The following is a 24,735-nucleotide window of genomic DNA, read 5'->3' as shown; positions in this document are numbered from 1 at the left end:
CCCTTCTCGTTCCGTGCGTGCGTAAAATACACTACAGTGTTCGGTATTCCTGCGCAGAGGGCTTGCGCTTTTTCAGTGAAGCAGGGGGAGGGGGGAGGGAAAGCGAAAACGCAGCGCTATGACTGTTTACAAGCAGCGATATGAACGGAAGACTCTTGTACCAATCTCATATGCTTTTAAAGGTGGTTATTTCAAGTATATCACATTATGTTTAAGACTGAGCACATGTGAAGTACTAATTGTCCACAACGCGTAAGGATACAGACGCAGCCGGATCTGCTTGTGAGCAGTGGCTGTGTGTAGCTGAATGGTGGAGCTCTCTTCCTGGTGGATAAACAGTGACAGCTCAGGGCAGCCACCTAAACCTAGAACTGAGTCTGGCGCTGCCCTGCCAGCCATCCTAAACAACATCAAAATGGCTACAGAGAGTAAACACGTCGTGCAGTTGAAATCTGGTGAGTAGAGAGATCTGGATATGTAACATTGGTAGGTTTAGATTTACCTAAATTTCTTCTTCGCCCTCCTCTAACACTGCTCCCGTCCTCTCCCCCCGAACAGAACTGTACTTCCTAATAGCCCGGTTTCTAGAAGCCGGACCGTGTCAAAACGCAGCAGAGGTTTGTATATTGGTATTTTAAGATCATTTGTAATGTTTTTAAGATTGGATAGTTCCATGTTTTTTTTATTTGTGTTCTAATTCCAGACCCTGATAAGAGAGGTGGAAGAGAAGGAGGTAAGGCACTGTGTCTGCTCGGGTTGAATCTGTCTGCACACGCTGTAGTTTCTGATGTTGGTTTCACACAGATTTCTCATTTAATCTTTAAAAACCATAAGTGGGTACATTTATAGACGGACTGACCGTGCTCAACATTGTTTCCCTGTCGCAGCTTCTGCCCAAAAGACTGGACTGGACGGGGAAGGAACACCCTGGGACATACGAAAATTTGGTAAGGGAGCACTATAACTGAGAAAAAGTTTTTAGAGAGCAAAATATAAATTGAATTTCCCGCAATTTTTATTCTAGAGGAAAAAAACTCAAATCCACTTTACCTAGAAAACTGAAACAAATCGGGGTCACATGGCACTAAAAGGTCGAGTCCGGGGATCCAGTGAATCACGATGTGTGAGTTTTGTGAGATGCATGCCCAAAAGATGTAAATAGTTCAGAGAAATGTATGTGAAATGTTGGTACGTCATGAGTGTTGTGGTGTAGGAGCGCGAGGATCCGGAGGAGGGACTCCTGCGCCATAGCACGAGATGGAGGCTCTCGTGTCCTGCGATAGCCATAGTCTGTGTGGGTAAAACACACACGGGGACTAGTTGAATCACTGCTTTTAGGAGAATATAAACAGTGTTTTAAAAATTCGTTTGGACTGAAATACAGCTTTATTTGGTCCGAGTAACACTTGAAGAGGTGTGGACATGGGAGAGCTGGGGAGTGTGTTACACCAGGGCAAAAGAAGAGCGAGATCTAGACATAATGTGCATATGAGAGGTAACGTGGGCTGGTGTTATTTTATAGCGTTTTAATTTGCGTGTTAATTGACAGGTAAATAACCAGTGCTCTTTTATGCATGTTTTAACGCAAGAGGGCGTGGAGAGTATTAATGCACTTTCAGTACGACACTTGTTTAGGGCTAAGAGAAGGATTGCGTGTGTTCATATTTTTTTTGCGTTTTGAAAGTTTTAGATTGTTTGCAATTTGTGAAAGGATTGACCTATACCCTATATACGAAATAATACCATTTTTTTTTTCTTATTTTGGCAAGACAAATATTTTTCGCTCACACACATTAGTGCTACACCCATCAGGCGTCAACGGAGGCTGCAGACTCGAGTAGATTTAAATATATAGGTTTAGAACATTATTGACGTTGTCTGCCTGTTTTTTTATGCTCGGCTCTTTCCACTCCCCGCGTTCCCCCTCCGCCTCCGAGCGGAGCAGTGACGCGGCCGTGCCTCCTGTCTCCTGCATGTCTATTGTGGATAATTCCTCCGCGTCTCGTCTTGAAATGCGACATGCTCTCAATTATCAGACAAAAAGAAATAAGACGTTAGAGAATTTGATAGATTAACATCGTCTCATTATGTGAAATTAGCTACGAGTATACGTAGCCTACATAAAATAATCCAGCCTATTCGTTTGATCGTTACTTATGAAGACATAAGTATTTGATAAATCTAGTGGTAATTAATAATGTTAATAATTATTATGGATATTGACCTACTTTAAATGAATACAAAAGTGTATAAGAAACAACTGAAGCTATAATCATAGCCATTTATTGTATTGACATTTGTGAATGTCTTTACTTTGAATGTCAAATCATAAGTAGCCTATTAGCAATTTATTAATAGGTCATTAGCAATTATCATTATTATTTGTATACATATTTTTTTCCGAGTTCGTTTGTCAACTCATTGATTGAGTTTGTTGATGAGTAGGGCCACATTGACAGTTGTTTAATGTAATGATTAGGCATAAAATTCACTTATCTGTTTAAATGAGTTTATCCTAACAAGCTGGCTCAGTTATTAGAGTAGTGGTTGTTGGTGTTGGTGTGTGAGGTTTACTGTCCTGTTCAGGATTATGAACCAGTGTGTCCTGCTGTTCATGCACACCCAGCCTGCCGCCTGCCTGTGTCTGGTCTGGGCCACACGCTGTGTGGAGGTGTGTGTGGAGGTGGGCGTGTTCCTGTGTGACTGCAAGTGCATTTAAAAAAACAGATCACGTCTGTGAACCAGCGATGATGTTCAAGGCAATTAAGAGGTCATTAATTGTGTGTGCTGTGGAAGGAATCAGTCGCGCTAAATGCAAAGATAAAAGGGAAAGGAAAACATGTTTCATTCAACAAGAAGTGCAGAGTAGGTCTGTGTTGATATGTGTGTGTGTGCTTGTGTGTGAGAAAACAAATGTGTTTTCCATCCAAAATGGACATATCAGATGTCCTTTTGTAAAAAGCTATCCTGTTTAAATGTCTTTTTTTCCAGCGTTTTTTTTTGTTGGTATAAGGAGACCTGTTTGTCATTGAACAGAACTAGGTCATGCATTTCAAGAGATGTGCATACAGTGATACAATATGGAACAGTAAACTCTTAAGAAACGGTTCAGTCCACACAGATGCTTGCAGTTAAAAGGCTTTTTACAGAATTGTGTTTTTAATGTGTGTGTGCTTGTGTGACTGTGTGTATGTTCTTGCGTGCATGTGTGTGTGGGTGTACGTGCTTGTGTGACTGTGTATGTTCTTGCGTGCATGTGTGTCTATGTGTGGGTGTGTGTGACTGTGTGTATGTTCTTGTGTGTGTGTGCAGGTGCAGCTGTATGGGCACGTGCGTCCAGACCACCTGCTGCAGGTGTGTTCCAGGGTGTGTCCCCTGCTGGAGCAAGACGTCCCGGCCAGCGTGCCTGGAGTCCACAGCCTGCTGGGGGCAGGACGGCAGGACCTGCTGAGGACCAGCAAGAGTAGGTCCACACACACACACACTTACACTTACACACACCTACACACAGACACACACTCACTTACATTTACACACACTTACACACACAGTAACCCATACACATGCAGACAGACAGACACACTTACCACATAAACACATGCACACACATTTTGTACACACACCCACACACTCTAAATAAGGGTGTGAGATCTAATTGTATCATGTTTGTGCTGCAGGCTGTAAGCATGTGGTGTGGAAGGGCTCTGCCCTGGCAGCCCTGCACTGTGGCCGACCCCCAGAGCCCCCCATCATCTACGGGAGCCCCCCCAACATCGGTAGGTGGTGCTGGGCTGGGTGGGCTGGGCTGGGTGGGCTTGGAACACCAGGGTCATTTACAGGACGTTCACCAGAGCATAGGGAGGAAGAACACAATACTAACAAATGAGGGAAATTGATTAATTTCAACAACCACTTAACAAACGCTGTTTCTGATTAAGAAACTGAGATTACTGATGAGTGTTTGTTATTTATTTGTCTGACTGTGTGTGTATTTGGGACTTTTATTAATGGTGTGTGTGTGTGACCTCTCTCTGTGTGTGTGACCTCTCTCTCTCTCTCTCTGTGTGTGTCGCTCTGTTCTGTACAGTGGAGACGAGTCACGGGCGTCGGCTGAACGGCTCGTACCGTCTGGGCCAGCTGCTGCCCACAGCGGTCTACCAGCACATGAAGATGCACAAGAGGATTCTGGGACACCTGTCCTCCGTGTACTGTGTGACATTCGACAGGACAGGACGACGCATCTTCACTGTAAGAACTGTGTGTGTGTGTGTGTGAGCATATATGCTGTGTGTGTTTGCAGAGCTTCTGGTGTGTACAAGGTGTGTGTGTGTACTTTGCTGTGTGTGTTTGGAGAGCTTCTGGTGTGTACAAGGCGTGTGTGTGTGTGTGATGTTTGCATGCAACCAAATCTTAAGGAGGTTCTCTCTGCTGTGCAGGACGTGAATATGTGTGTGTGTGACCAGAGCATCTGGAATGCTGGGACATATTCACGCATGGTTTTCATTGCCATTATTAAAGAGGTATTTGTCCAGATTGAGTCTGGGTCTCTGTAGCACCCAGGGGGCGGAGGGCGTTCGGACAGGGGGCCCTGTCAGGGCGCTCGGTCAGGGGGCGTTCGGACAGGGGGCCCTGTCAGGGCGCTCGGTCAGGGGGCTCGGTTAGGGGGCTCGGTCAGGGGGCTCGGTCAGGGCGCTCGGTCAGGGCGCTCGGTCAGGGGCCTCGGTCAGGGCGCTCGGTCAGGGCGCTCGGTCAGGGCGCTCGGTCAGGGGCCTCGGTCAGGGCGCTCGGTCAGGGCGCTCGGTCAGGGGCCTCGGTCAGGGGGCTCGGCAGGGCGCTCGGTCAGGGCGCTCGGTCAGGGGCCTCGGTCAGGGGCCTCGGTCAGGGCGCTCGGTCAGGGCGCTCGGTCAGGGCGCTCGGTCAGGGGCCTCGGTCAGGGGGCTCGGCAGGGCGCTTGGTCAGGGGGCTCGGTCAGGGGGCTCGGCAGGGCGCTTGGTCAGGGGGCTCGGTCAGGGGGCTCGGCAGGGCGCTCGGTCAGGGCGCTCGGTCAGGGCGCTCGGTCAGGGGGCTCGGCAGGGGGCTTGGTCAGGGGCCTCGGTCAGGGGCCTCGGTCAGGGCGCTCGGTCAGGGCGCTCGGTCAGGGCGCTCGGTCAGGGGGCTCGGTCAGGGCGCTTGGTCAGGGCGCTTGGTCAGGGGGCTCGGCAGGGCGCTCGGTCAGGGGGCTCGGTCAGGGGGCTTGGTCAGGGGGCTCGGTCAGGGGGCTCGGTCAGGGGGCTCGGCAGGGCGCTTGGTCAGGGCGCTTGGTCAGGGCGCTTGGTCAGGGGGCTCGGTCAGGGGGCTCAGGCAGGCCTGGCTGGCTGGCCTGGGGCTGTTGAGTATGGAACTGTCTGGAGGTAGAGGAGCTGTCTGTGAAGGATCATTCTGACCTTTGACCTCTAGGCGGGGTTGAGATGTCAGTTCTGGCAGTGTTGTCGGATCTTGTTCTGATGCTGTGCTAACGCAGGTCCGATGCTAACGCAGGTCCGATGCTAACTCAGGTCCGATGCTAACTCAGGTCCGATGCTAACGCAGGTCCGATGCTAACACTAATGCCTGCTGCTACTCCATTTTCAGCTCTCAGTTTTTAAATCTCCAGAAATGGCTGCTGGGAGAGGTGCTGTTGAAGGCGGATTAGATTGACTCTGTCTCCCTCTCTCTTTCTCTCTCTCTCTCTTTCTCTGTCTCCTTTCACCCTTCTCTCTTTGCGTGCTCTGCCATATTTTCAGTTTCTGTCTCTCTATCTCTCACTCTCTTTCTCTCTCACTCTATCTTTCTCTGTCTCATCATACTGAAGAATAAATGTTTCCTCTTAGGCGCTGGCTAACTGCCAGAATTCAAATTCACTCCCTTTCTAATTCTCTCCATCCCTCGCTTACATCTTTTTTTCCTCACTGCCTTTATCGTCAGCTTATTTTTTTTAAATAGATAGATCTTTCTTCTATTTGTATCTATTGATGTATCCTCCTGAGTTATGGAGTGTTGCTTGTATTATTGAACATCTGATAAACTAAATAAGATTATTGATCAAATGCGCCATGTATTGACAGCATAGTTAGTGGTGTGTCTTCAGTCAGGCTGGTGTGGATGGGACAGGTGAGGGCGGGGTGCTCATTCCATCTCCATCCCTCAGTCGTCAATCGACTGCCTGACTGACTGTCCATGCCAACAGAGATTATTCCTGATCGATGATCGAGCGCAGAGTTTGAACTATCGATTGCTAGATAGACGTATTGATCAGCGTCTCCCGGGTGGACGGTAGCGGCTCGAGGCGATGGGACTACCACGTCGATCTCTTGCCTCCTGGATCTGTAATCCTATTGGTGCCTTTTTTCCCAGGGCTCTGACGACTGCCTGGTGAAGATCTGGGGGACGGATAGCGGGCGGCTGCTGGCTACCCTGCGGGGCCATGCGGCTGAGATCTCCGACATGGCTGTGAGCTATGAGAACACCATGCTGGCTGCAGGCAGCTGTGACAAGACCATCAGGGTGTGGTGTCTGCAGACCTGCGCCCCATTGGCTGTGCTGGAGGGGCACGCTGCCTCCATAACCTCACTACAGGTGAGTGTGTGTTTCAGCTCTCCCATTGGATATTTCACGGTGTCTTGTCCTGTGATTGGTGGTTTTGCAGTTCTCTAACCTCTCATTGGTTGTTTGCAGTTCTCTCCTCTGTGTAGCGGGTCCAAGCGCTACCTGTCCTCAACGGGGGGAGACGCCACCATCTGCTTCTGGCAGTGGGACGCATGCACACTGAAGTTCAGGTGAGACTCATGCCTCCACGCTCTCCTCACACACACACACACAGTGGTGCTGACAGCTGGTGTGTGTGTCTCCAGTCAGAGGCCCAGTAAGTTCACGGAGCGCTCCAGACCAGGGGTCCAGATGATCTGCTCTTCCTTCAGCGCAGGTACGCAACCATGACAACACGATCACTCAGTCAGGATGCCTTGAAAATAATACTGAACGTCTGTCTAATTCGGGTGTGTCTGTATGTGTGTGTCTGTGTGTGTGTGTGTATGTGCGTGTGTGTGCTCTCCCCAGGTGGAATGTTCCTGGCCACAGGAAGCACAGATCACATGATCCGAGTGTACTACTTTGGCTCGGGTCAACCAGAAAAGATCTCGGAGCTGGAGTCCCACACGGTAGGACAGAACTTTCTAGAAAACACGCTTCGGTTCACGTGTGTCGTGAGGATCTCCCAAGCCCACGTGGGGAAGGGGGCCCCTCTAAACACAACACTGTGACGGCATTCAGCCTCCTCCCTAGTGCTCATCGCATTCACTCACACCCAACCTTCTATCTCCCTGCAGGACAAAGTTGACAGTATCCAATTCTCCAACTGCAGTGACAGGTAAGGTGTTTCTAAGCGTGTGTGTGTTTTGTGGGGGTGTTTTGTGTGGTGTTGTGGGTCTTGTATGAATCTGAGGGGTGTTGTAGCAGGACTTTGTGCTGTCAGCAGAAACACTACCGTCATTTTCTCTACACCTGCACGGATAAACACATGTACACACACACGCTCACAAAACACACACACAGGCACCAAAAACACATTAGCAGCGTATTTAGTGTATGCGTGTGTGGCGTTTGCAGAATAACGCATTCAGCTGAAATTCCTAAATTCTTAATCTGCAGTGAGGGGAAGAGGGAGAGAGAGAATTACAGAGGGGAAAAGGAGGAGGGAGAGAGAGGGAGTGAGAGGAAAGGGTGAAAGAGAGGGAGTGAGAGAGGAGAGGAAGAGAGAAAGGGGGTGAGAGAGAGGAAATGGTGAGAGAGGGAGAGAGAGAGTAAGAGAGGAAAGGTTGAGAGAGAGGGAGTGAGAGAGAGGAGGAAATGGTGAGAGAGGGAGAGAGAGAGTGAGAGAGGAAAGGGTGAGAGAGAGGGAGTGAGAGGGAGTGAGAGAGAGAGAATGAAAGGGTGAGAGAGAGAAGGAGAGAGGTCGAGGTTGAACAGGAGGAGTCGAAAGACTCCGTAATGTTTATGTAACTATTGCATATGTATGTGTGTACTTGTCTGTGTGTGTGTGTGTGTGTGTGTGTGTGTGTGTGTGTGTGGCAGGTTTGTGAGTGGCAGCAGGGATGGTACTGCACGGATCTGGCAGCTGCAACAACAGGGCTGGAGGAGCATTCTACTGGACATGCAGACCAAACTGCCTGGGTATGTACACACACACACACACACACACACACACACACACACTATGCAGACACACACACACCAGGGAGGCTTTAGGGTCCTTAAAAAGTCTTAAATCATTTTTCCTTATAAGGCCTTAAAAAGTATAAAATTGTCTTAAATTCAGATTGGATGGGTCTAATTTTTTTTTAATGTCACTGCGAAAATGCAGGCAATCTGTTTGCCAGGTTGAATTTTTTTTTTGAAGGCCATATGGGCTGCGTTATCTATGTTAACGTCAGAGCGTGGCCTACTGTGCAGATTTTGATGACGTACAAAGCATTGGCATTACAGGTAATACAGCAATGGTTGATAGCCACTCAATTTACAAACATGGGGAAATGAAAGTTCAATTACAAAGGGCTTGAAAAGAACAAGTATTCTTGTTTAAGTTTGGTGCCTGGAAAGGCTTATGAAGCAAACTGTGTGTTGGAAGAATTTCAAACTTGGGACAATGGGGATCAGAGCGATGGAATCGCACGTGCAGAGCAACAGCACAGAGACTACGTAAAGGCACGCCAGCAACCTGCAATGGCTAGTTTCTGCTCAACCATTTCCACCGCTAGCAACGATGTCAAAGCTACAACGCTGGATGTTACGATAGGAAATCCAGAGCCAACAATGCCATGTGACTTCTGAGCAGTTACACACATTTAGTCAATGTTCTTAAACTCAACCGATTATTGTCATTTTACTATACTGTACATTTTGAACAGACATCAGTGTGTTTATTTAGAAAGATTACTGTATATTTCCACTTTTGATTTGTAGTTCCATTGTAAGTTTGGTCTTAAATTTCATTTTGAAGTGGTATTAAAAGGTCTTAAGTCTTAAATTTAACTTGTTTATACCTGTGGACACCCTGACACACACACTATGCAGACACACACTCAAACACTTCCTTCACAGACAGCCCCTCTCTCTGATGATTCATGTGAAACTCCCTTGACTCATGACTACATGATGATAGCTGTTACAATGTTTTCCTTTGTTGCATCAAAGCTTCTGATATTTACCCCCTCCCCCCTCTCCCCCTGCAGGAAGTACAACCCCCCTCCGCTGGAAGACAAGGTGACCAAGCTGAAGGTTACCATGGTAGCCTGGGATCGCCACGACAGCACGGTAATCACCGCTGCCAACAACCTGACACTGAAGGTCTGGAACTCCACCACAGGGAACCTCATCCATGTCCTCATGGTACGGACTGACACACACTCACACACGCATGCACGCACCACCATCAGCGGCTAGTATTGATGGATGATGTCTCTTGGTGGCCGTACAGGGCCACGAGGATGAAGTGTTTGTCCTGGAGCCCCACCCCTTCGATCCCAGAATCCTCTTCTCTGCCGGGCATGATGGGAATTGTATTGTGTGGGACCTGGCCAGGGGAGTGAAGATCCGCTCTTACTTCAACATGGTGAGAGATCTCTACTGTCCTCTCTCTCTCTTTCTCTCTCTGTCTCAGCCATGCTACAACAGTTATGTGTGCATGTGTGTGTGTGTGTGTGCGTGGGAAGTACGGGGATAGCTGATCTGCGTGTGTGAAAGCGTCCTTCACTCGGGTCATTGTTTTACATCCTGACTTTGTCTCTATGGTAACCGAAGAGAGTGTGACAAGCAGGATGTCTGAGGGAGGGGGAGCGAGGCAGCTCAGAGGGGTGATTAATACCAGGATCACCAGGATCAGGAAGGTGATTAATACCTGGATCAGAGGGGTGATTAATACCAGGATCACCTGGATCAGGAAGGTGATTAATACCAGGATCACCAGGATCAGAGGGGTGATTAATACCAGTATCACCTGGATCAGAGGGGTGATTAATACCAGGAAAAGAGGGGTGATTAATACCAGGAACACCAGGAAAAGAGGGGTGATTAATACCAGGATCACCTGGATCAGAGGGGTGATTAATACCAGGATCACCTGGATCAGAGGGGTGATTAATACCAGGATCACCAGGATCAGAGGGGTGATTAATACCAGGAAAAGAGGGGTGATTAATACCAGGAACACCAGGAAAAGAGGGGTGATTAAAGAGGGGTGATTAATGCCAGGAAAAGAGGGGTAATTAATACCAGGAAAAGAAGGGTGATTAATACCAGGAAAAGAGGGGTGATTAATACCAGGATCAGAGGGGTGCTCAGGATCCTCTGCTGCTCACTGGGCCTGGCGGAGTGGACCGCCACGGACACCACGGCTGTGGGCTATTTCAGTCCCGATGCTGGTGTTGTGGAGCATAAATAATAACGATGAAAACAATGTTATTGATTTAGCAGAGGCTTGGATCCAAAGTGGTGTACGGGTGGGGGTTGGGGGGATTTGAACCTGCAGTCGAATGCTCCACTGCTGAGCCATCCTCTATCCCCTATAGCTGTACAGAGTGCAGACGGAGGATGTGTGAGCGTGTGAGACATGTTTGCTGTGTTTGCTGTGTGCAGATCGAGGGCCAGGGCCACGGGGCGGTGTTCGACTGTAAGTGCAGTCCAGACGGACAGCACTTCGCTGCCACTGACTCTCACGGACACCTGCTCATCTTCGGCTTCGGCTCCAGCAGCAAGTACGACAAGGTAGTGCCTCCGAACCGCCCCGCACAGTGGTGGCTCCGCGCTCCATGCTTTTACCTAACCACACGGGCGCTCTGCCCTCACTCTCAGCCCACAGAGTGGTGTGTGAAGGCTGCATCCTTCACTTCTGAACAGCTTCCGGAGCTAAGACAAGCACACTGTCTACATCTGATAACACTGTCTGCGGCAGCCTACCTCTCGAAATGAACTGTTCTGACCCACATGGAGGAAGGCTTCACCGATATTTCTTTCTCATCTCTGTGGCTCTCTTTCTCTTCTGTCTCCTCTGTTGTCTCTCTTCACTCTGCTCTTTTCTACCCCTCCTCTCTCGACTCCTCTCCTCACTCCTCTCCTCTCTCATCTCACCTTTCCTCCCTCCTCTCCTCTCTCATCTCCTCTCCTCCCTCCTGTCCTCTCCCCTCTCCTCTCTCCTCTCCTCTCTTCTCTCCTCACCCTTTTTTCTCTCTCCTGCCCTCCTCTTCTCTCTCTCTCCCTCCTCCTCCTGATCCTTCTCTCTCTCTGTCTCAGATCGCAGATCAGATGTTCTTCCACACGGACTACCGCCCGCTGATCCGTGACGCCAACAACTATGTCCTTGACGAGCAGACCCAGCAGGCGCCCCACCTCATGCCCCCGCCCTTCCTGGTGGACGTGGACGGGAACCCCCACCCCACCCGCTACCAGCGCCTGGTCCCCGGGAGGGAGAGCTGCAGGGAGGAGCAGCTCATCCCCCAGATGGGGGTCACCTCGTCGGGTACGAGCCCACGCAGACACCCCCCCCCCCCCCCCCCCCCCCCCCCCCCCCCAGGGTCAGGCCTGCTGGGTGCTGCCACATGTTTGAGTCAGCCTCTGACTTTCTGTTTTTTTCCATGTGTCTGTAGGGAGCTCTCTCTCTCTCTCTCTCTCTCTCTCTCTGTCTCTCTGTCTCTCTCTGTCTCTCTCTCTCTCTCTGTCTCTCTGTCTCTCTCTGTCTCTCTCTCTCTCTCTCTCTCTCTCTCTGTCTCTGTCTCTGTCTCTCTCTGTCTCTGTCTCTGTCTCTCTCTCTCTCTCTCTCTCTCTCTCTCTGTCTCTCTCTCTCTCTCTGTCTCTCTCTCTGTCTCTCTCTGTCTCTGTCTCTGTCTCTCTCTCTCTCTCTCTCTCTCTCTGTCTCTCTCTCTGTCTCTCTCTGTCTCTGTCTCTCTCTCTCTCTCTCTCTCTCTCTCTCTCTCTCTCTGTCTCTCTCTCTCTCTCTGTCTCTCTCTCTGTCTCTCTCTGTCTCTGTCTCTGTCTCTCTCTCTCTCTCTCTCTCTCTCTCTCTGTCTCTGTCTCTGTCTCTCTCTGTCTCTGTCTCTGTCTCTCTCTGTCTCTCTCTGTCTCTCTCTGTCTCTGTCTCTCTCTGTCTCTCTCTCTCTCTCTCTCTCTCTCTCTCTCTCTCTGTCTCTGTCTCTGTCTCTCTCTGTCTCTCTCTGTCTCTGTCTCTCTCTCTCTCTGTCTCTGTCTCTCTCTGTCTCTCTCTGTCTCTCTCTGTCTCTGTCTCTCTCTGTCTCTCTCTCTCTCTCTCTCTGTCTCTGTCTCTGTCTCTCTCTGTCTCTCTCTGTCTCTCTCTCTCTGTCTCTGTCTCTGTCTCTCTCTCTCTCTCTCTCTCTCTGTCTCTGTCTCTGTCTCTGTCTCTGTCTCTCTCTGTCTCTCTCTCTCTGTCTCTGTCTCTGTCTCTCTCTCTCTCTGACATACGCCTTCTCTCTAATGTGTGTTTGGTGTTGACTGTCCCCCCCCAGGTCTGAACCAGGTGGTGAGCGAGCAGGCAGAGGAGGGGGGCAGTGCCCTGGACAGTATGATCCAGAGACTGCAACAGGAACAGGATCAGAGACGCTCCACTGACCCCTCACACAGCAGGGCCAGCAGAGGTACACACACCCACCCACACACACACATATACACACCCACACATACACACCCACACACACACATATACACACCCACACACACACATATACACACCCACACACACACACTAGGGGTGGAACGGTACACTAAAGTCACGGTTCGGTTCATACCACAGTTCAGACATCACGGTTTGGTACGAGTTCAGTACAACGGAGGGAAAAGCAAAACAAACCAGGTTCCTCTACGAGTGAATACGGGCGCATTGAAAATGAATTGTAAATTCCGATTGCGTAATTTTTTGGGCCCTATTTGTATGTGTATCTGAAGGCTGGTTAAGCACTGTAGTTAAGAGAAGTTGGACATTTCTTTTTTTTTTGTGGTCTCGTTCCAGTGATTGGCACACCTGGGTGATGGTGTTGGATATGTTTAGTCATTTAGCACCCGCTCTTATCCAGATGTGTTACATGTGTTAGCATGTTAGATGCATCTCCACTCACATACCCCACAACTGCTGAACAACGCCGACACAGTGCTCGTCTTATCCACCACTCTCTCACCTGTACTACTGGAACTGAATGGGAAACCCAAGTTTTCCCAAACTTGCGATCTTAAAGAGGCCGGCGGGTCCTCTATCCATACTCGTCCTTAGCGCTGCTTGCTAGCTCTGACTCACAGCGTCGCCATTCAAAGCTTAAGAGCTAAAGCGGTGCAACAGATTAGGTGTCCCTAAAGAACACGAGTATCTAACAGTAGTTCCGCATTACATTACCGGTAATCAATTTGCATTCGAATTGTATTTATTTTTATACCATGTATTTTCCATGTAATTTCATGCACCGAACCGTGACGCCCGTACCGTTTCGGTTCAATACGAATATATGTACCGTTCCACCCCTAATACACCCCCAGACACACACACACACATATACACCCCCACACACACACATATACACACCCACGCACCCTCACCCACAAACCCACACACCTTCAAACTGATTGGTCCATCTCCTGTCAGTCATGTGGTGATGCCCTTCCCCCCCAGGCTCTGTGGGCTCCCCCTCGGAGGTGCACTCGCCCCCCAACGTGGGCCTGCGGCGGAGCGGGCAGATTGAGGGCGTGCGGCAGATGCACAGCAACGCCCCCCGCAGCCAGATGGCCACGGAGAGAGACCTGGTAGCCTGGAGCCGCAGGGTCCTAGTGCCTGAGCTGGAGGACGCCACTGTCAGGTGACACACACACCTGATTCACCTATACACACCTCTACACACACACACACACTCTCGTACACTTATTCACACAATCATATATACACACACACACACAGTTAAGGTTGAAAGAAACAGGCGACAAGTGTGAAGGCGGGCAGTCTGACCGCGTGTGTGTGTGTGTGTGTGTGTGTGGCAGGCGACAGGTGGAGTGGAGAGAGGCTAAGGGAGAGGAGGAGATCAACATCTACAGGTCAGAGAGAAGAAGACGCACCATCCACTCCCACCGAGAAACCAAGGTACACACACACACTCACACACACACACTCACACACACTCACACACTCACACACACACTCACACACATCTGCAGCCCCGCTGAGCGGTGCTCAGGCATCTTCAGTGGTCTGTTGTGCTCAGCAGATTCTGCCACTTAATCTACCTCAGGTCCACAACCCGGAGTGTGTGGGCGAGGAGGGGAGGCGGAGCCAAAGTAACCATGGCTACCACACGCGGGCCGCTGTGGAGGAGACGAGCCGTGAGAGCGCCGACGTCGCTGACGATGACGACAGCACGTCTGAGGTACTTCCTGTCACCACGACAACACATGGGCAGAAATCCAAACTGATAGATTTTACGTTCGTTTTTATTCACAGCACATAATTTTAGTTGATTAATAATGTCTGATATGCCTATGAGATGCCAACATGTTAACACTGTGTGTGTGTGTGTGTGTGTGTGTGTGTGTGTGTGTGTGTGTGTGTGTGTGTGTGTGTGTGTGTGTGTGTGTGTGTGTGTGTGTGTGTGTGTGTGTGTGTGTGTGTGCAGGGCGAGGCGGAGGTCCTACCTGTAAATGGAAACTCCTCTGAGGAAGAGAAGGAGAAGGAGGAAGAGGAGAAGGAGCCTTGGCCGGACGACCACAGCAGCTCCAGGTCTGAACAACATTCACACAAACACACACAAACACTCACACACCACACTCATCATACACACTCACTAACAAACCAAACACCCTGTCCATCCTGTTCTCTGGTGCCTGCAGTGACTACTCCAGCGACTACTCTGACTGGACGGCGGACGCAGGGATCAACCTGGAACCACCGAAGAAGAGCGTGAGGGTGAAGAAGAAGAGCAGCGGCTCGGAGGAGGACGGAGAGAAGAAGAGAGAGAAGAAGAGAGACAGGAAGAAGGACAAGCCAGACAAAGACGAAGCACTACCAAAGAAGAAGAAGCCAAAGGAGAAGAGGAAGGTGTGTGTGGGCTCGCTTGTTCTTGTCCGGGGCAGCCCAGAGAGGTGGAGCTCTGTCTGTGCTGTGTGTGGGCTCGCTTGTTCTGTGTCTGGGGTGGCCCAAAGGGATGGAGCTCTGACTGTGCTGTGTGTGGGCTCACTTGTTCTGTGTCTGGGGAGGCCCAGAGGGGTGGAGCACTGTCTGTGCTGTGTGTGGGCTCACTTGTTCTGTGTCTGGGGCGGCACAGAGGGGTGGAGCTCTGACTGTAATGTGTGTTTCAGAGGGCGGAGTTTCGAGAGGAGGAGCTCATTCTTGAGGAGTGGCTCCCGTCTCCGTGGATCACAGACACTGTCCCCCGGAGGTGTCCCTACATACCACAGATGGGTGACGAGGTACAACAAACACACACACACACACATGCTGTCTGTAGATACACATGAACTCACGGGGACACTTTCACTTGTGTAAAGCTGCATATGTGTCTGTTGTTTTGGGGTTACTTGCAATATTGTAATGTGTGTGTGTGTGTAGGTGTATTACTTCAGACAGGGCCATGAGGCCTACGTGGAGATGGCCAAGCAGAAGAAGATCTTTAGCATTAACCCCAAGAAGCAGCCCTGGCACAAGATAGAGCTGAGGGTAAACACTAGTCATAGCCATCTCGTGTGTGTGTGTGTGTGTGTGTGTGTGTGTGTGTGTGTGTGTGTGTGTGTGTGTGTGTGTGTGTGTGTGTGTGTGTGTGTGTGTGTGTGTGTGTGTGTGTGTGTGTGTGTGTGTGTGAGAGTTTGTGAGCACAGGTGAAAGGATAAAGTAGAAGTCACACGTTGATGTAAAACTGGGAGATGGTGTGTTGATCTGTGTGTGTGTTTGTGTGTGTAGGAGCAGGAACTGATGAAGATTGTGGGTATCAAGTATGAGGTGGGTCTTCCTACACTGTGCTGTCTGAAGCTGTCCTTCCTGGACCCTGACACGGCCAAGCTCACCGGAGGATCCTTCTCCATGAAGTAAGACCTCACTCTGCCTCTTAGTCTCACATTCATCTTCTAATCATGAGATTAGTTCAAGACCTTTAAACCTGAAATATATGTGCCACTATTAACTTACCCTCATAGTCCAAGCCCAGCCAATAGCAATGATTCACTGTGGATCTTGGGGGAGGTTAACTGCTGCTGGTGTTGGTCTCTGTTGCCATAGGTACCACGACATGCCCGATGTGATTGACTTCCTGGTTCTGCGGCAGCAGTTTGATGATGGCAGAGACAGGGAGTGGACGATAGGTCAGTCTCTTCTCTCTTTTCCTCCTCTTCTCTCTCTTTCTCCTTTTCTTTTTCTTTCTCCGCTTCTCTTTCTCTCCCTCTCTTTCTCTCTCTCAGTTTTTTTTCTCTGCGGTACGGATGGATTTAACTGTGTGTGTGTGTGTGTGTGTAGGGGACCGGTTCCGCTCGGTCATAGATGATGCGTGGTGGTTTGGGACGATAGAGAGCCAGGAGCCGCTGCACCCCGAGTACCCTGACAGCCTGTTCCAGTGCTTCAATGTCTGGTAGGTTTGGTGTCCTGCGCACCTCATACATCACCACACACCTTGCTTTACATCATCACACACCCTGCTTTACATCACCACACGCCCAGCTTTACATCACCACACACCCAGCTTTACATCACCACACGCCCTGCTTTACATCACCACACACCCAGCTTTACATCACCACACATCCAGCTTTACTTCACCACACACCCAGCTTTACATCACCACACATCCAGCTTTACATCACCACACACCCAGCTTTACATCACCACACACCTTGCTTTACATCACCACACACCTTGCTTTACATCACCACACACCCAGCTTTACATCACCACACATCCAGCTTTACATCACCACACACCTTGCTTTACATCACCACACACCTTGCTTTACATCACCACACACCTTGCTTTACATCACCACACACCCAGCTTTACATCACCACACACCTTGCTTTACATCACCACACACCCTGCTTTACATCACCACATGCATGGATGTATGTTAGTGGTAGTGATGATGCGTTTCCTGTTCAGCTGGGATAACGGCGACACAGAGAAGCTGAGTCCCTGGGACATGGAGCCAATCCCCAACGAGGGTGAGACTTGGTCACGCCCACAGGCACACGCACACGCAATGAATTGTTGTTTGATATCTTTGCATGCGTATTTTCATACTTTCTGCTCCCTCCCTCCTTCCTTCCTTCCCTCCCTCCCTCCCTCCCTCCCTCCCTCCCTCCCTCCCTCCCTCCCTCCCTCCCTCCCTCCCTCCCTCCCTCCCTCCCTCCCTCCCTCCCTCCCTCCCTCCCTCTCTATAGCAGTGTTTCCAGACGAGTTAGGCCAGAGCGTCCCTCTGACGGAGGAGGAGCAGAAGGAGCTGCTCTACGTCCCTCTGGAGGGAGAGTGGGGCTCACGCACACGCTCCCAGGAGTGCGAGCGCATCATCAAAGCCATCCACCAGCTGATCACCCTCGGTATGATGTCATCCGCAGGGGACACACCACTAACTCTGACCTCATCGCTCGGAGACTGTTTCCCAGAAACGGGCAGTTCTCAATGGCTTCCCAGCCACAGATGAGCTGGTGTTAGTCATTGTGCTTAACGGGAAACTTGGCTTCACAGACAGTGTGCTGTGGTGTTACTTGCTCCCCCTGGTGGTGGTTGGCGGTCTTGCAGGACAGAAACCCAGTTCATCCTCTGATCTTCTGGGTTCTCTGTTTCCTACAAGCTGCCTGACTCAGAGGATTGTACTTGTGTTCATACAGTTGAGGGTGAAGGATCTAGAGAAGAGATCATGCTACCAACTGTGAACCAGTCCTGTCTTAACGAACGAACCCCCTCCCTCTCCCTGTGGTCTGGTTTCAGATGTGGCTGCTCCATTCTCCTTCCCGGTGGACCTGCAGGCGTACCCCACCTACTGCACGGCCGTAGCCTACGTGACAGACCTCAGCACCATCTGCAGCAGGCTGGAGAACCACTTCTACAGGTGCGCAGTGTGTGCGTGAGCTCGTGTGTGTGTGTATCAGGAATATGTGTATCAGGAATGTATGTATGTGTGTGTGTGAACCAGGACTATATGTGTGTATCTAAGTGTGTGTGTGTGTGTGTGTGTTTATCAAGACTGTGACTATGTGTGTGTGTCGTCCCCAGACGCATGTCCTCTCTGATGTGGGAGGTACGTTACATTGAACACAATGCCCAGACCTTCAACGAGCCGGGAGCCTTCATCGTCACGACGGCCAAGTTTGTCTCCGACGTCATGCTGCACTTCATCAAGTACGTGTGTGTGTGTGTGTGTGTGTGTACAGTCATTCCCATCACGGCCATCTGTATGACTCATGAATGAACCTGAGCACTGTATCTGATCTTTGTCTTTCTCTTTATCTGCCCCCCCCCCCTGCCTCTCTCTCTCTATCTCTCTCTCAGGGACCAAAGCTTGACTGACATCATTCCCCTGTACAACAGCATGAAGAAGACAGCTTTCTCAGACTCTGAGGACGAGGTGTGTGTGTGTGACTTGTTTGTGTGCGTAATATTACTGAGTAGAGACCGATGTAGGACTGTACACAGTCTTTGAACACGGGGAATCTTTGTCAATCTGTGTTTCCGTGGCGATGCAGGATGATGATGAAGATGACGATGATGAAGACACCGACGCTCCTGGAACCTCCACCAGGAAACAGAAAGTAAACAAACAAATGCACCTCCAATCACAAACACTGCTCCGCCCATACTGTGGTGCATCTTGCTGATGTCACATCCTGTCTCCAGACGCGGCGTCCGATGAAGCGGCAGCTGTGCACCAGGCCGCCGTCGTACGACCCCCAGGCCTGGAGAGGGCGCTGCAAGGAGCTGCTGGACCTCATCTTCCAGTGTGAGGACTCGGAGCCCTTCAGAGAGCCTGTCGACCTGCAGGAGTACCCGGTAAGACCTGACACCCCTACTGTGTCATCACTCTCTCTTTAGCTGTCTGTCTGTCTCTCTCTATGTCTCTATCTAGCTGTCTCTCTATCTAGCTGTCTGTCTCTATCTGTCTGTCTCTGTCTCTCTATCTAGATGTCTCTCTCTGTCTCTCTCTATCTCTCTATCTAGATGTCTCTCTCTGTCTCTCTCTATCTAGCTGTCTCTCTCTCTATCTAGCTGTCTGTCTCTCTCTATCTAGCTGTCTGTCTCTCTCTATCTGTCTGTCTCTGTCTCTCTATCTAGATGTCTCTCTCTGTCTCTCTCTCTGTCTCTATCTGTCTGTCAGTCAGTCTCTCTGTCTCTCTTTGTCTCTCTATCTGTCTCTCTGTCTCTGTCAATCTGTCTGTCTTTCTCTGTCTCTCTCTCTGTCTCTATCTGTCTGTCAGTCAGTCTCTCTGTCTCTCTTTGTCTCTCTATCTGTCTCTATCTGTCTCTGTCAATCTGTCTGTCTTTCTCTGTCTCTCTCTCCTCCTATGGCCCCCTGCCCTGACCCGTGAGTGTGTGTGTGACAGGACTATCTCCACATAGTGGACACTCCCATGGACTTTGGCACGGTGCGGAGCATTCTGGCGGCGGGGAAATACAAATCTCCCACGGAGCTTTGCAAAGACGTGCGTCTCATCTTCAGCAACTCCAGAGCCTACACGCCCAGCAAGAAGTCCCGGGTGAGGCTGAACTCGGCGCTCGCTTAGCATTTTCGTCCCGTCTAACGGCTCAAGCACGGTCCATACATCTGACACACAGGATAATCCCGTTTCCTCCCAATTAATAATAATGATTGTTCTTATTGATATTGATGATTATTCTTCGACATACTGTCGCTGGCAGGGTGTTCATTAGTGATGGAGGTGTCTCGTGTGTGTGTGTGTGTGTGTGCAGATCTACAGCATGAGTCTGCGTCTCTCGGCGCTGTTCGAGGAGCACGTCAGCTCCATCCTGGACGACTACAAGGCCATCCACGGCCTGACTGACCGGCCTACCAGGCAGACGGACAGACAGACTCGACTCGCCCCAGACAGACAGACGCGACACGCCCCAGACAGACAGACGCGACACGCCCCAGACAGACAGACGCAACACGCCATGAAAAGGCGGAGGAGGAGGAGTGACTCTCCCGCCAGCAGCACTGCATCCAGGTAGTGTGTGTGTGAGAGTGTGTTAGTGTGTTAGTGTGTTAGTGTGTTAGTGTGTTAGTGTGTGTTAGTGTGTGTGAGAGTGTGTGAGAGTGTGTGAGAGTGTGTGTGTTCTGGCATATAACCCATGTCCCTCCCCCTATTAGCCCAGAGAGAAAGAAGCGCGTGTCGTCACGTGGGGCTACGAGGGCTGAGTCCTCCGCCCCGCCCCCCCCGGTGGCCCCCCCGCGGCCCCCCTCCCTCAGGCAGAACCTACCCCTCAGACAGCCCCCCCAGCTGCTCAACGGCAAGGCCGACACACACACGCCTGGACGCACCCGCAGCACGGCCCGCCACGGCACTCACACCCCGGGGTCCTCACACACGCCTGGGAGCAACACACACAGCCCTCCAGGTGAGAACACGTCCTGTCTACCTGGAGACACAAAGGCTACGATGCCTAGATCTACTAGCTCCGGTGATCCTTTCTGACAGGGGATGTCATGTGGTTGCAGAGCTGTACAAGCGCCTGTAGAAGTGTACAAGCGCCTGTAGAAGTGTACAAGCGCCTGTAGAAGTGTACAAGCGCCTGTAGAAGTGTACAAGCGCCTGTAGAAGTGTTAAAGTGTGTTTTTGTGCCGTCCCCCTCAGACCTCCCTCCTCCTCGCTCGCTGCGAGGCCACAGCTCCGGGCCCACCCCGTCTCCGGCCCCCGCCGAGCGCTCCCGACACCCCCCCGTTAGCGATAGCAGTGGAGGGAGCAGCATGCGGAGGAAACTCCGGACTCCAGTACGGCACACTCCCGGTAAGAGGGTGACACAATGTCATAAAAAGAAATATATGTTTGATAGACTGTGTTGTATAGATCCTCAATATCTCTCTCTCTGTCTCTGCAGCCTCTCCCTCTAGCCCCTCCCCCCAGTCTACGCCTCACCTGAATGGCCACGGGAGTCATGTGACCTTGGGCGTGGGAAGGAGAGGACGGAAACCCCGAGCGGAGCCGCCAGCGAGCCCTCCAGAGGTAGTGACCCCAGTGAGCCCTGCCCGTAACCCCCGGGGTCGACCGCCCAAGAAACGAGGCAGAAAAAGCAAGCAGGAGCTGGAGGCCATGAGGAGAAACTCCGCCCCCGACGATGACCTGGACCAATCCACAGGGGACGAGGGCGGGACTTCCTCCTCAGCACAGGAAACGGCTGTGCTTTCAGACTCCGGTCTTTCAACTCCCAAGCCACGACGCGGTAGGCCGAGAGTGGTCAGGACTGAGGAAGCCCCACCCCCAGGCTCATCTGACCTATCCCCTTCTCCGCTGAGAAGGAGCTGCCGGCGACTCAACGATGAGACCACTCCCCCTTTGCAGGCTGCGCACCAATCACATCAGCGGGATTCCCCAGAGGAGGACGACGAGGACGAGGTGGGGGGGTCGATGCGCACCCGTAACCAGGGGCGACGGACGGCCTGGTATGTGGAGGAGGACTCGGAGGAGGAGCAGAGACAGCTGTTGTTTGAGGACTCGTCAATCAACTTTGGAACCTCCTCTAAGGGGCGGGTCCGCAAGCTCACTGAGAAAGCCAAGGCCAATCTCATTGGCTGGTAACTACAACAACCAAACAGACACACAGGACAGACAGGGGAGGTGTCTAGGGGCTGACTATAACCCCACAGGGAGCAAAGTAATTGGATCCGCTGTGTGTGTGTGTGTGGGGGGGGTGGGCGCTGCCAGTCTATCTGCTGCTAAACAAAGCTGTGCCCAGAGCCTCCCCTCTCATCCTCTCATCTCCTCCTCCTCATCCTTCCCTCTGCTCCTCTCCATCCTCTCCTGACCCCTGTCTCTCTGTCTGTCTCTCTGTCTGTCTGTGTCTGTCTGTCTGTGTCTGTCTGTCTGTCTGCTCCTCCAGCTGTCCAGGATCCGGACCCCACACATGTTCTTCTGGGCTGCAGGACTATACTGGCAGGCCCCTCATCCTGACTTTTTTGGGGGAGCCTTGTGTGTGTGTGCGTGTGTGTGCGTGTGCTGAAATACCAAATGGAAAGACTGAATGTGCACCTTGGTGTTAGTGGGTACCATTGTTTTCCATTCTCTGTGTCCGCATGCCCACGACAAACTCTGCTCTCCTGTGCTCTGAAGACCAGAGCTCTGCTCTCCTGTGCTCTGAAGACCAGAGCTCTGCTCTCCTGTGCTCTGAAGACCAGAGCTCTGCTCTCCTGTGCTCTGAAGACCAGAGCTCTGCTCTCCTGTGCTCTGAAGACCAGAGCTCTGCGCTCTGAAGACCAGAGCTCTGCTCTCCTGTGCTCTGAAGACCAGAGCTCTGCTCTCCTGCGCTCTGAAGACCAGAGCTCTGCTCTCCCGCGCTCTGAAGACCAGAGCTCTGAAAAACACATTGTTGTTTCTGCTGCGAGAAAGGAGAGGCAGCAGCAAGGTTGGATGGATCATATTTTATATGTCTCAATGAATTCTGATAATTAGCAATACCTTGTGCCTTTCTGTGGTGTGTGAGTGTGTGTGTTTGTGTGTGTGTGTGGGGGGGGGGGGGGGGGGGGGGGGGAACACTCACCCCATTTCCCCCTTCAGAAATGTTCAGTTGATGAAGGGTTTGTCATTCTGGTGACATGATCATGCATGGTTTCATTGAGGTATATACCAATAACTACCCAGAAAGTGTGTGTGTGTTACATGTGTTTGGCTGTTTAAATATGACTGAGAATAGGGTCCACATGAGCGTACAAACAGTGGCATACAGTATGATCATGGTTTAACCTCTCAAAGATATTTAGTGATAACATTGTTAATTGAAAGAAAAAAAAATGTTTTTGATGTTACAATACCAATATCCATGTCAATATTATCCTATTATAGCCAAGGTGTAATTGTGAGTTAAACCTTAGGTACAGAGGATTGAGCTTGGTGTTTAGCTTTGAGATGCTCTCTCAACAGTGTTTTATGCAGTTGTAGGGAGCATCCATGTTTATTTTTCAAATGAGTTTAAACTCTTAAAAAAAAAAAGAAGGAAAAAAAACAAAAATAATTTCAAATGTTTCTATGTTTTGACGGTGACCACACACATTTCCGCCATGCATGCCCTTGCACTTTCTCACGCCTAACCCAACCCAACCGGATCGACCCAGATCAAACTGGATTGAACAGGCTGGAGCGGGCCTCTAACGACCTGGAGGCAGATCCCAGACTCTATGTTCTGATTGTGCCTTGGCTCCTCCGGTTCCTTGGATCCTCTTGATTCTCCATGTCCCACTTTGGATCTTCTTGTTCAGCCGGGCTCTGTGGACTCCCCAGGGTGTGCTGGTTCTGGTCACTGGACGCATGACGCTGGACTGGACTGGTGTCCAGACTGTTTTGAGGGCTGAAACAAGACTAGCTGTGTCCAATGTGGACAAGGCATTACAACACATACACACACACACAAGTTTATTGTTTTCTCTGTCTCTGACACATGGTGACGAACTACGATACTGTTTGTTTTTATCTTTGTAAATTTTATATTATGATTCTTTTATGCCAAAATCTGTCTGTGGCTACTAGAGGGCAGACCGTGGCTGTTGAATGTTGGTTTGTTCAGAGTCAATACCGGATCATACCTAAAACACACACACACACGCTCTCTGGGGAGGGAGGGAGACCGGGGGGAGACGGGGGGGCACCCTGGCCCCCTCAGCTGATAAAACATCTCTCACTTCAGCCGACTCAACACACGCCCACGTTCCTGTAGTCCTGGAGCAGTCGCACTGAGCTGTGAGAGGGTCACAATGTGCTGAAAAAGTCTTTTATACTCTCCTCTGTGCTAATATATATATATATATATATATATGATATACATACCTGATATCTGATGACTTATACGTTTCTATGGGCCTGTTGTACGTGCTGTGCCGGTCTCTGATCAGAGGGGGTGGGGGGGGGGAAGGAGGGAGGGAGGGTCTTCTGGTGTGTGTGAAGTGGCTGCATGCTAGCCACTGGGGAGGGGGTGGGGAGGAGGGATTTTGGGGGTGGAAGGGTGGGTTGTCTTTGTTAGTTTGGATACTTTTATATAAAAAAAAGAGTTCTTGCAAGAAAGCATAAAGCTAGAATGTATGTGTAGGGGAGTACTGATGTCCTGTTAGTTCATACTGATATTTTAAGGAAATAAACAGTTGTGTTTCTATATCTGGCTTGTTTTTGTCAGCTATACATTTGTGCAATTTTGATTGATAGGCTACATGATATACTGTGCTCTGCACACAAAAAATACAAGGCTGGATTGGACCTCCCGCCACAACACCGCCTCCTATGTCGGTGTCGCGCCACTGACGCAGCGTGTCCGCGAACTGGATCCGGTTCTGACGTGGCGAGATTCAAGAGGCTCGCTGGCTGCACGTGGGCTGCCACTATTGGGCGCATAACCAGTTTGGCAATTTTGGAAATGGAAATACGCAGGTGGCAGCCAGGCCGAAACTGAAATGTATGTAAATACAAACTGGCGAACCACACAGAGACAACTCTACTCCCTCCCCTATGTCCTTTACACCTACAAGTGCTACAACACTCTTCACTAGACCGCATATCTTCTATTCC

General features: G+C 50.7%; 1 protein-coding gene across 2 annotated transcripts; it reads left to right on the top strand.

Annotated features, from left to right (window-relative positions):
- The first annotated feature begins 102 nt into the window (after positions 1-102).
- On the top strand, positions 103-24,327 carry LOC124468441 (pleckstrin homology domain interacting protein). Of its 2 annotated transcripts, none has more exons than XM_047021159.1 (40): positions 103-455; positions 559-617; positions 704-733; positions 888-947; positions 3,313-3,463; positions 3,678-3,776; positions 4,088-4,248; positions 6,373-6,594; positions 6,694-6,794; positions 6,870-6,940; positions 7,075-7,175; positions 7,344-7,384; positions 8,089-8,187; positions 9,246-9,402; positions 9,491-9,625; positions 10,648-10,776; positions 11,302-11,527; positions 12,528-12,656; positions 13,679-13,862; positions 14,041-14,140; positions 14,289-14,423; positions 14,670-14,773; positions 14,884-15,091; positions 15,352-15,462; positions 15,602-15,709; positions 15,950-16,074; positions 16,265-16,347; positions 16,499-16,610; positions 17,135-17,196; positions 17,419-17,571; positions 17,963-18,083; positions 18,248-18,373; positions 18,524-18,599; positions 18,718-18,783; positions 18,869-19,021; positions 19,573-19,725; positions 19,940-20,196; positions 20,340-20,587; positions 20,824-20,976; positions 21,068-24,327. In XM_047021159.1, exons 1-40 carry the CDS (start codon positions 308-310, stop codon positions 21,763-21,765), a joined length of 5,655 nt encoding a protein of 1,884 aa, XP_046877115.1. In that variant the 5' UTR covers positions 103-307; the 3' UTR covers positions 21,766-24,327. The 2 variants fall into 2 exon arrangements, with proteins under 2 accessions (XP_046877115.1, XP_046877114.1); XM_047021158.1 differs by having other exon boundaries at positions 17,416-17,571.
- Positions 24,328-24,735: the final 408 nt, after the last annotated feature.

Source organism: Hypomesus transpacificus, chromosome 6 (assembly GCF_021917145.1).
Source record: "Hypomesus transpacificus isolate Combined female chromosome 6, fHypTra1, whole genome shotgun sequence".
Taxonomy (NCBI): domain Eukaryota; kingdom Metazoa; phylum Chordata; class Actinopteri; order Osmeriformes; family Osmeridae; genus Hypomesus; species Hypomesus transpacificus.
Note: the sequence above shows the minus strand (reverse complement) of the source record. Positions and strands in the feature narration are given on the sequence as shown.

Coding starts and splice junctions, on each gene's coding strand:
- LOC124468441 (XM_047021158.1), top strand. CDS start 308: ATGGTGGAGCTCTCTTCCTGGTGGATAAACAGTGACAGCTCAGGGCAG. Junction 6,941..7,074: donor CTGCTCTTCCTTCAGCGCAG/GTACGCAACCAT, acceptor TGCTCTCCCCAG/GTGGAATGTTCCTGGCCACA. Junction 16,611..17,134: donor TTCCAGTGCTTCAATGTCTG/GTAGGTTTGGTG, acceptor TTTCCTGTTCAG/CTGGGATAACGGCGACACAG.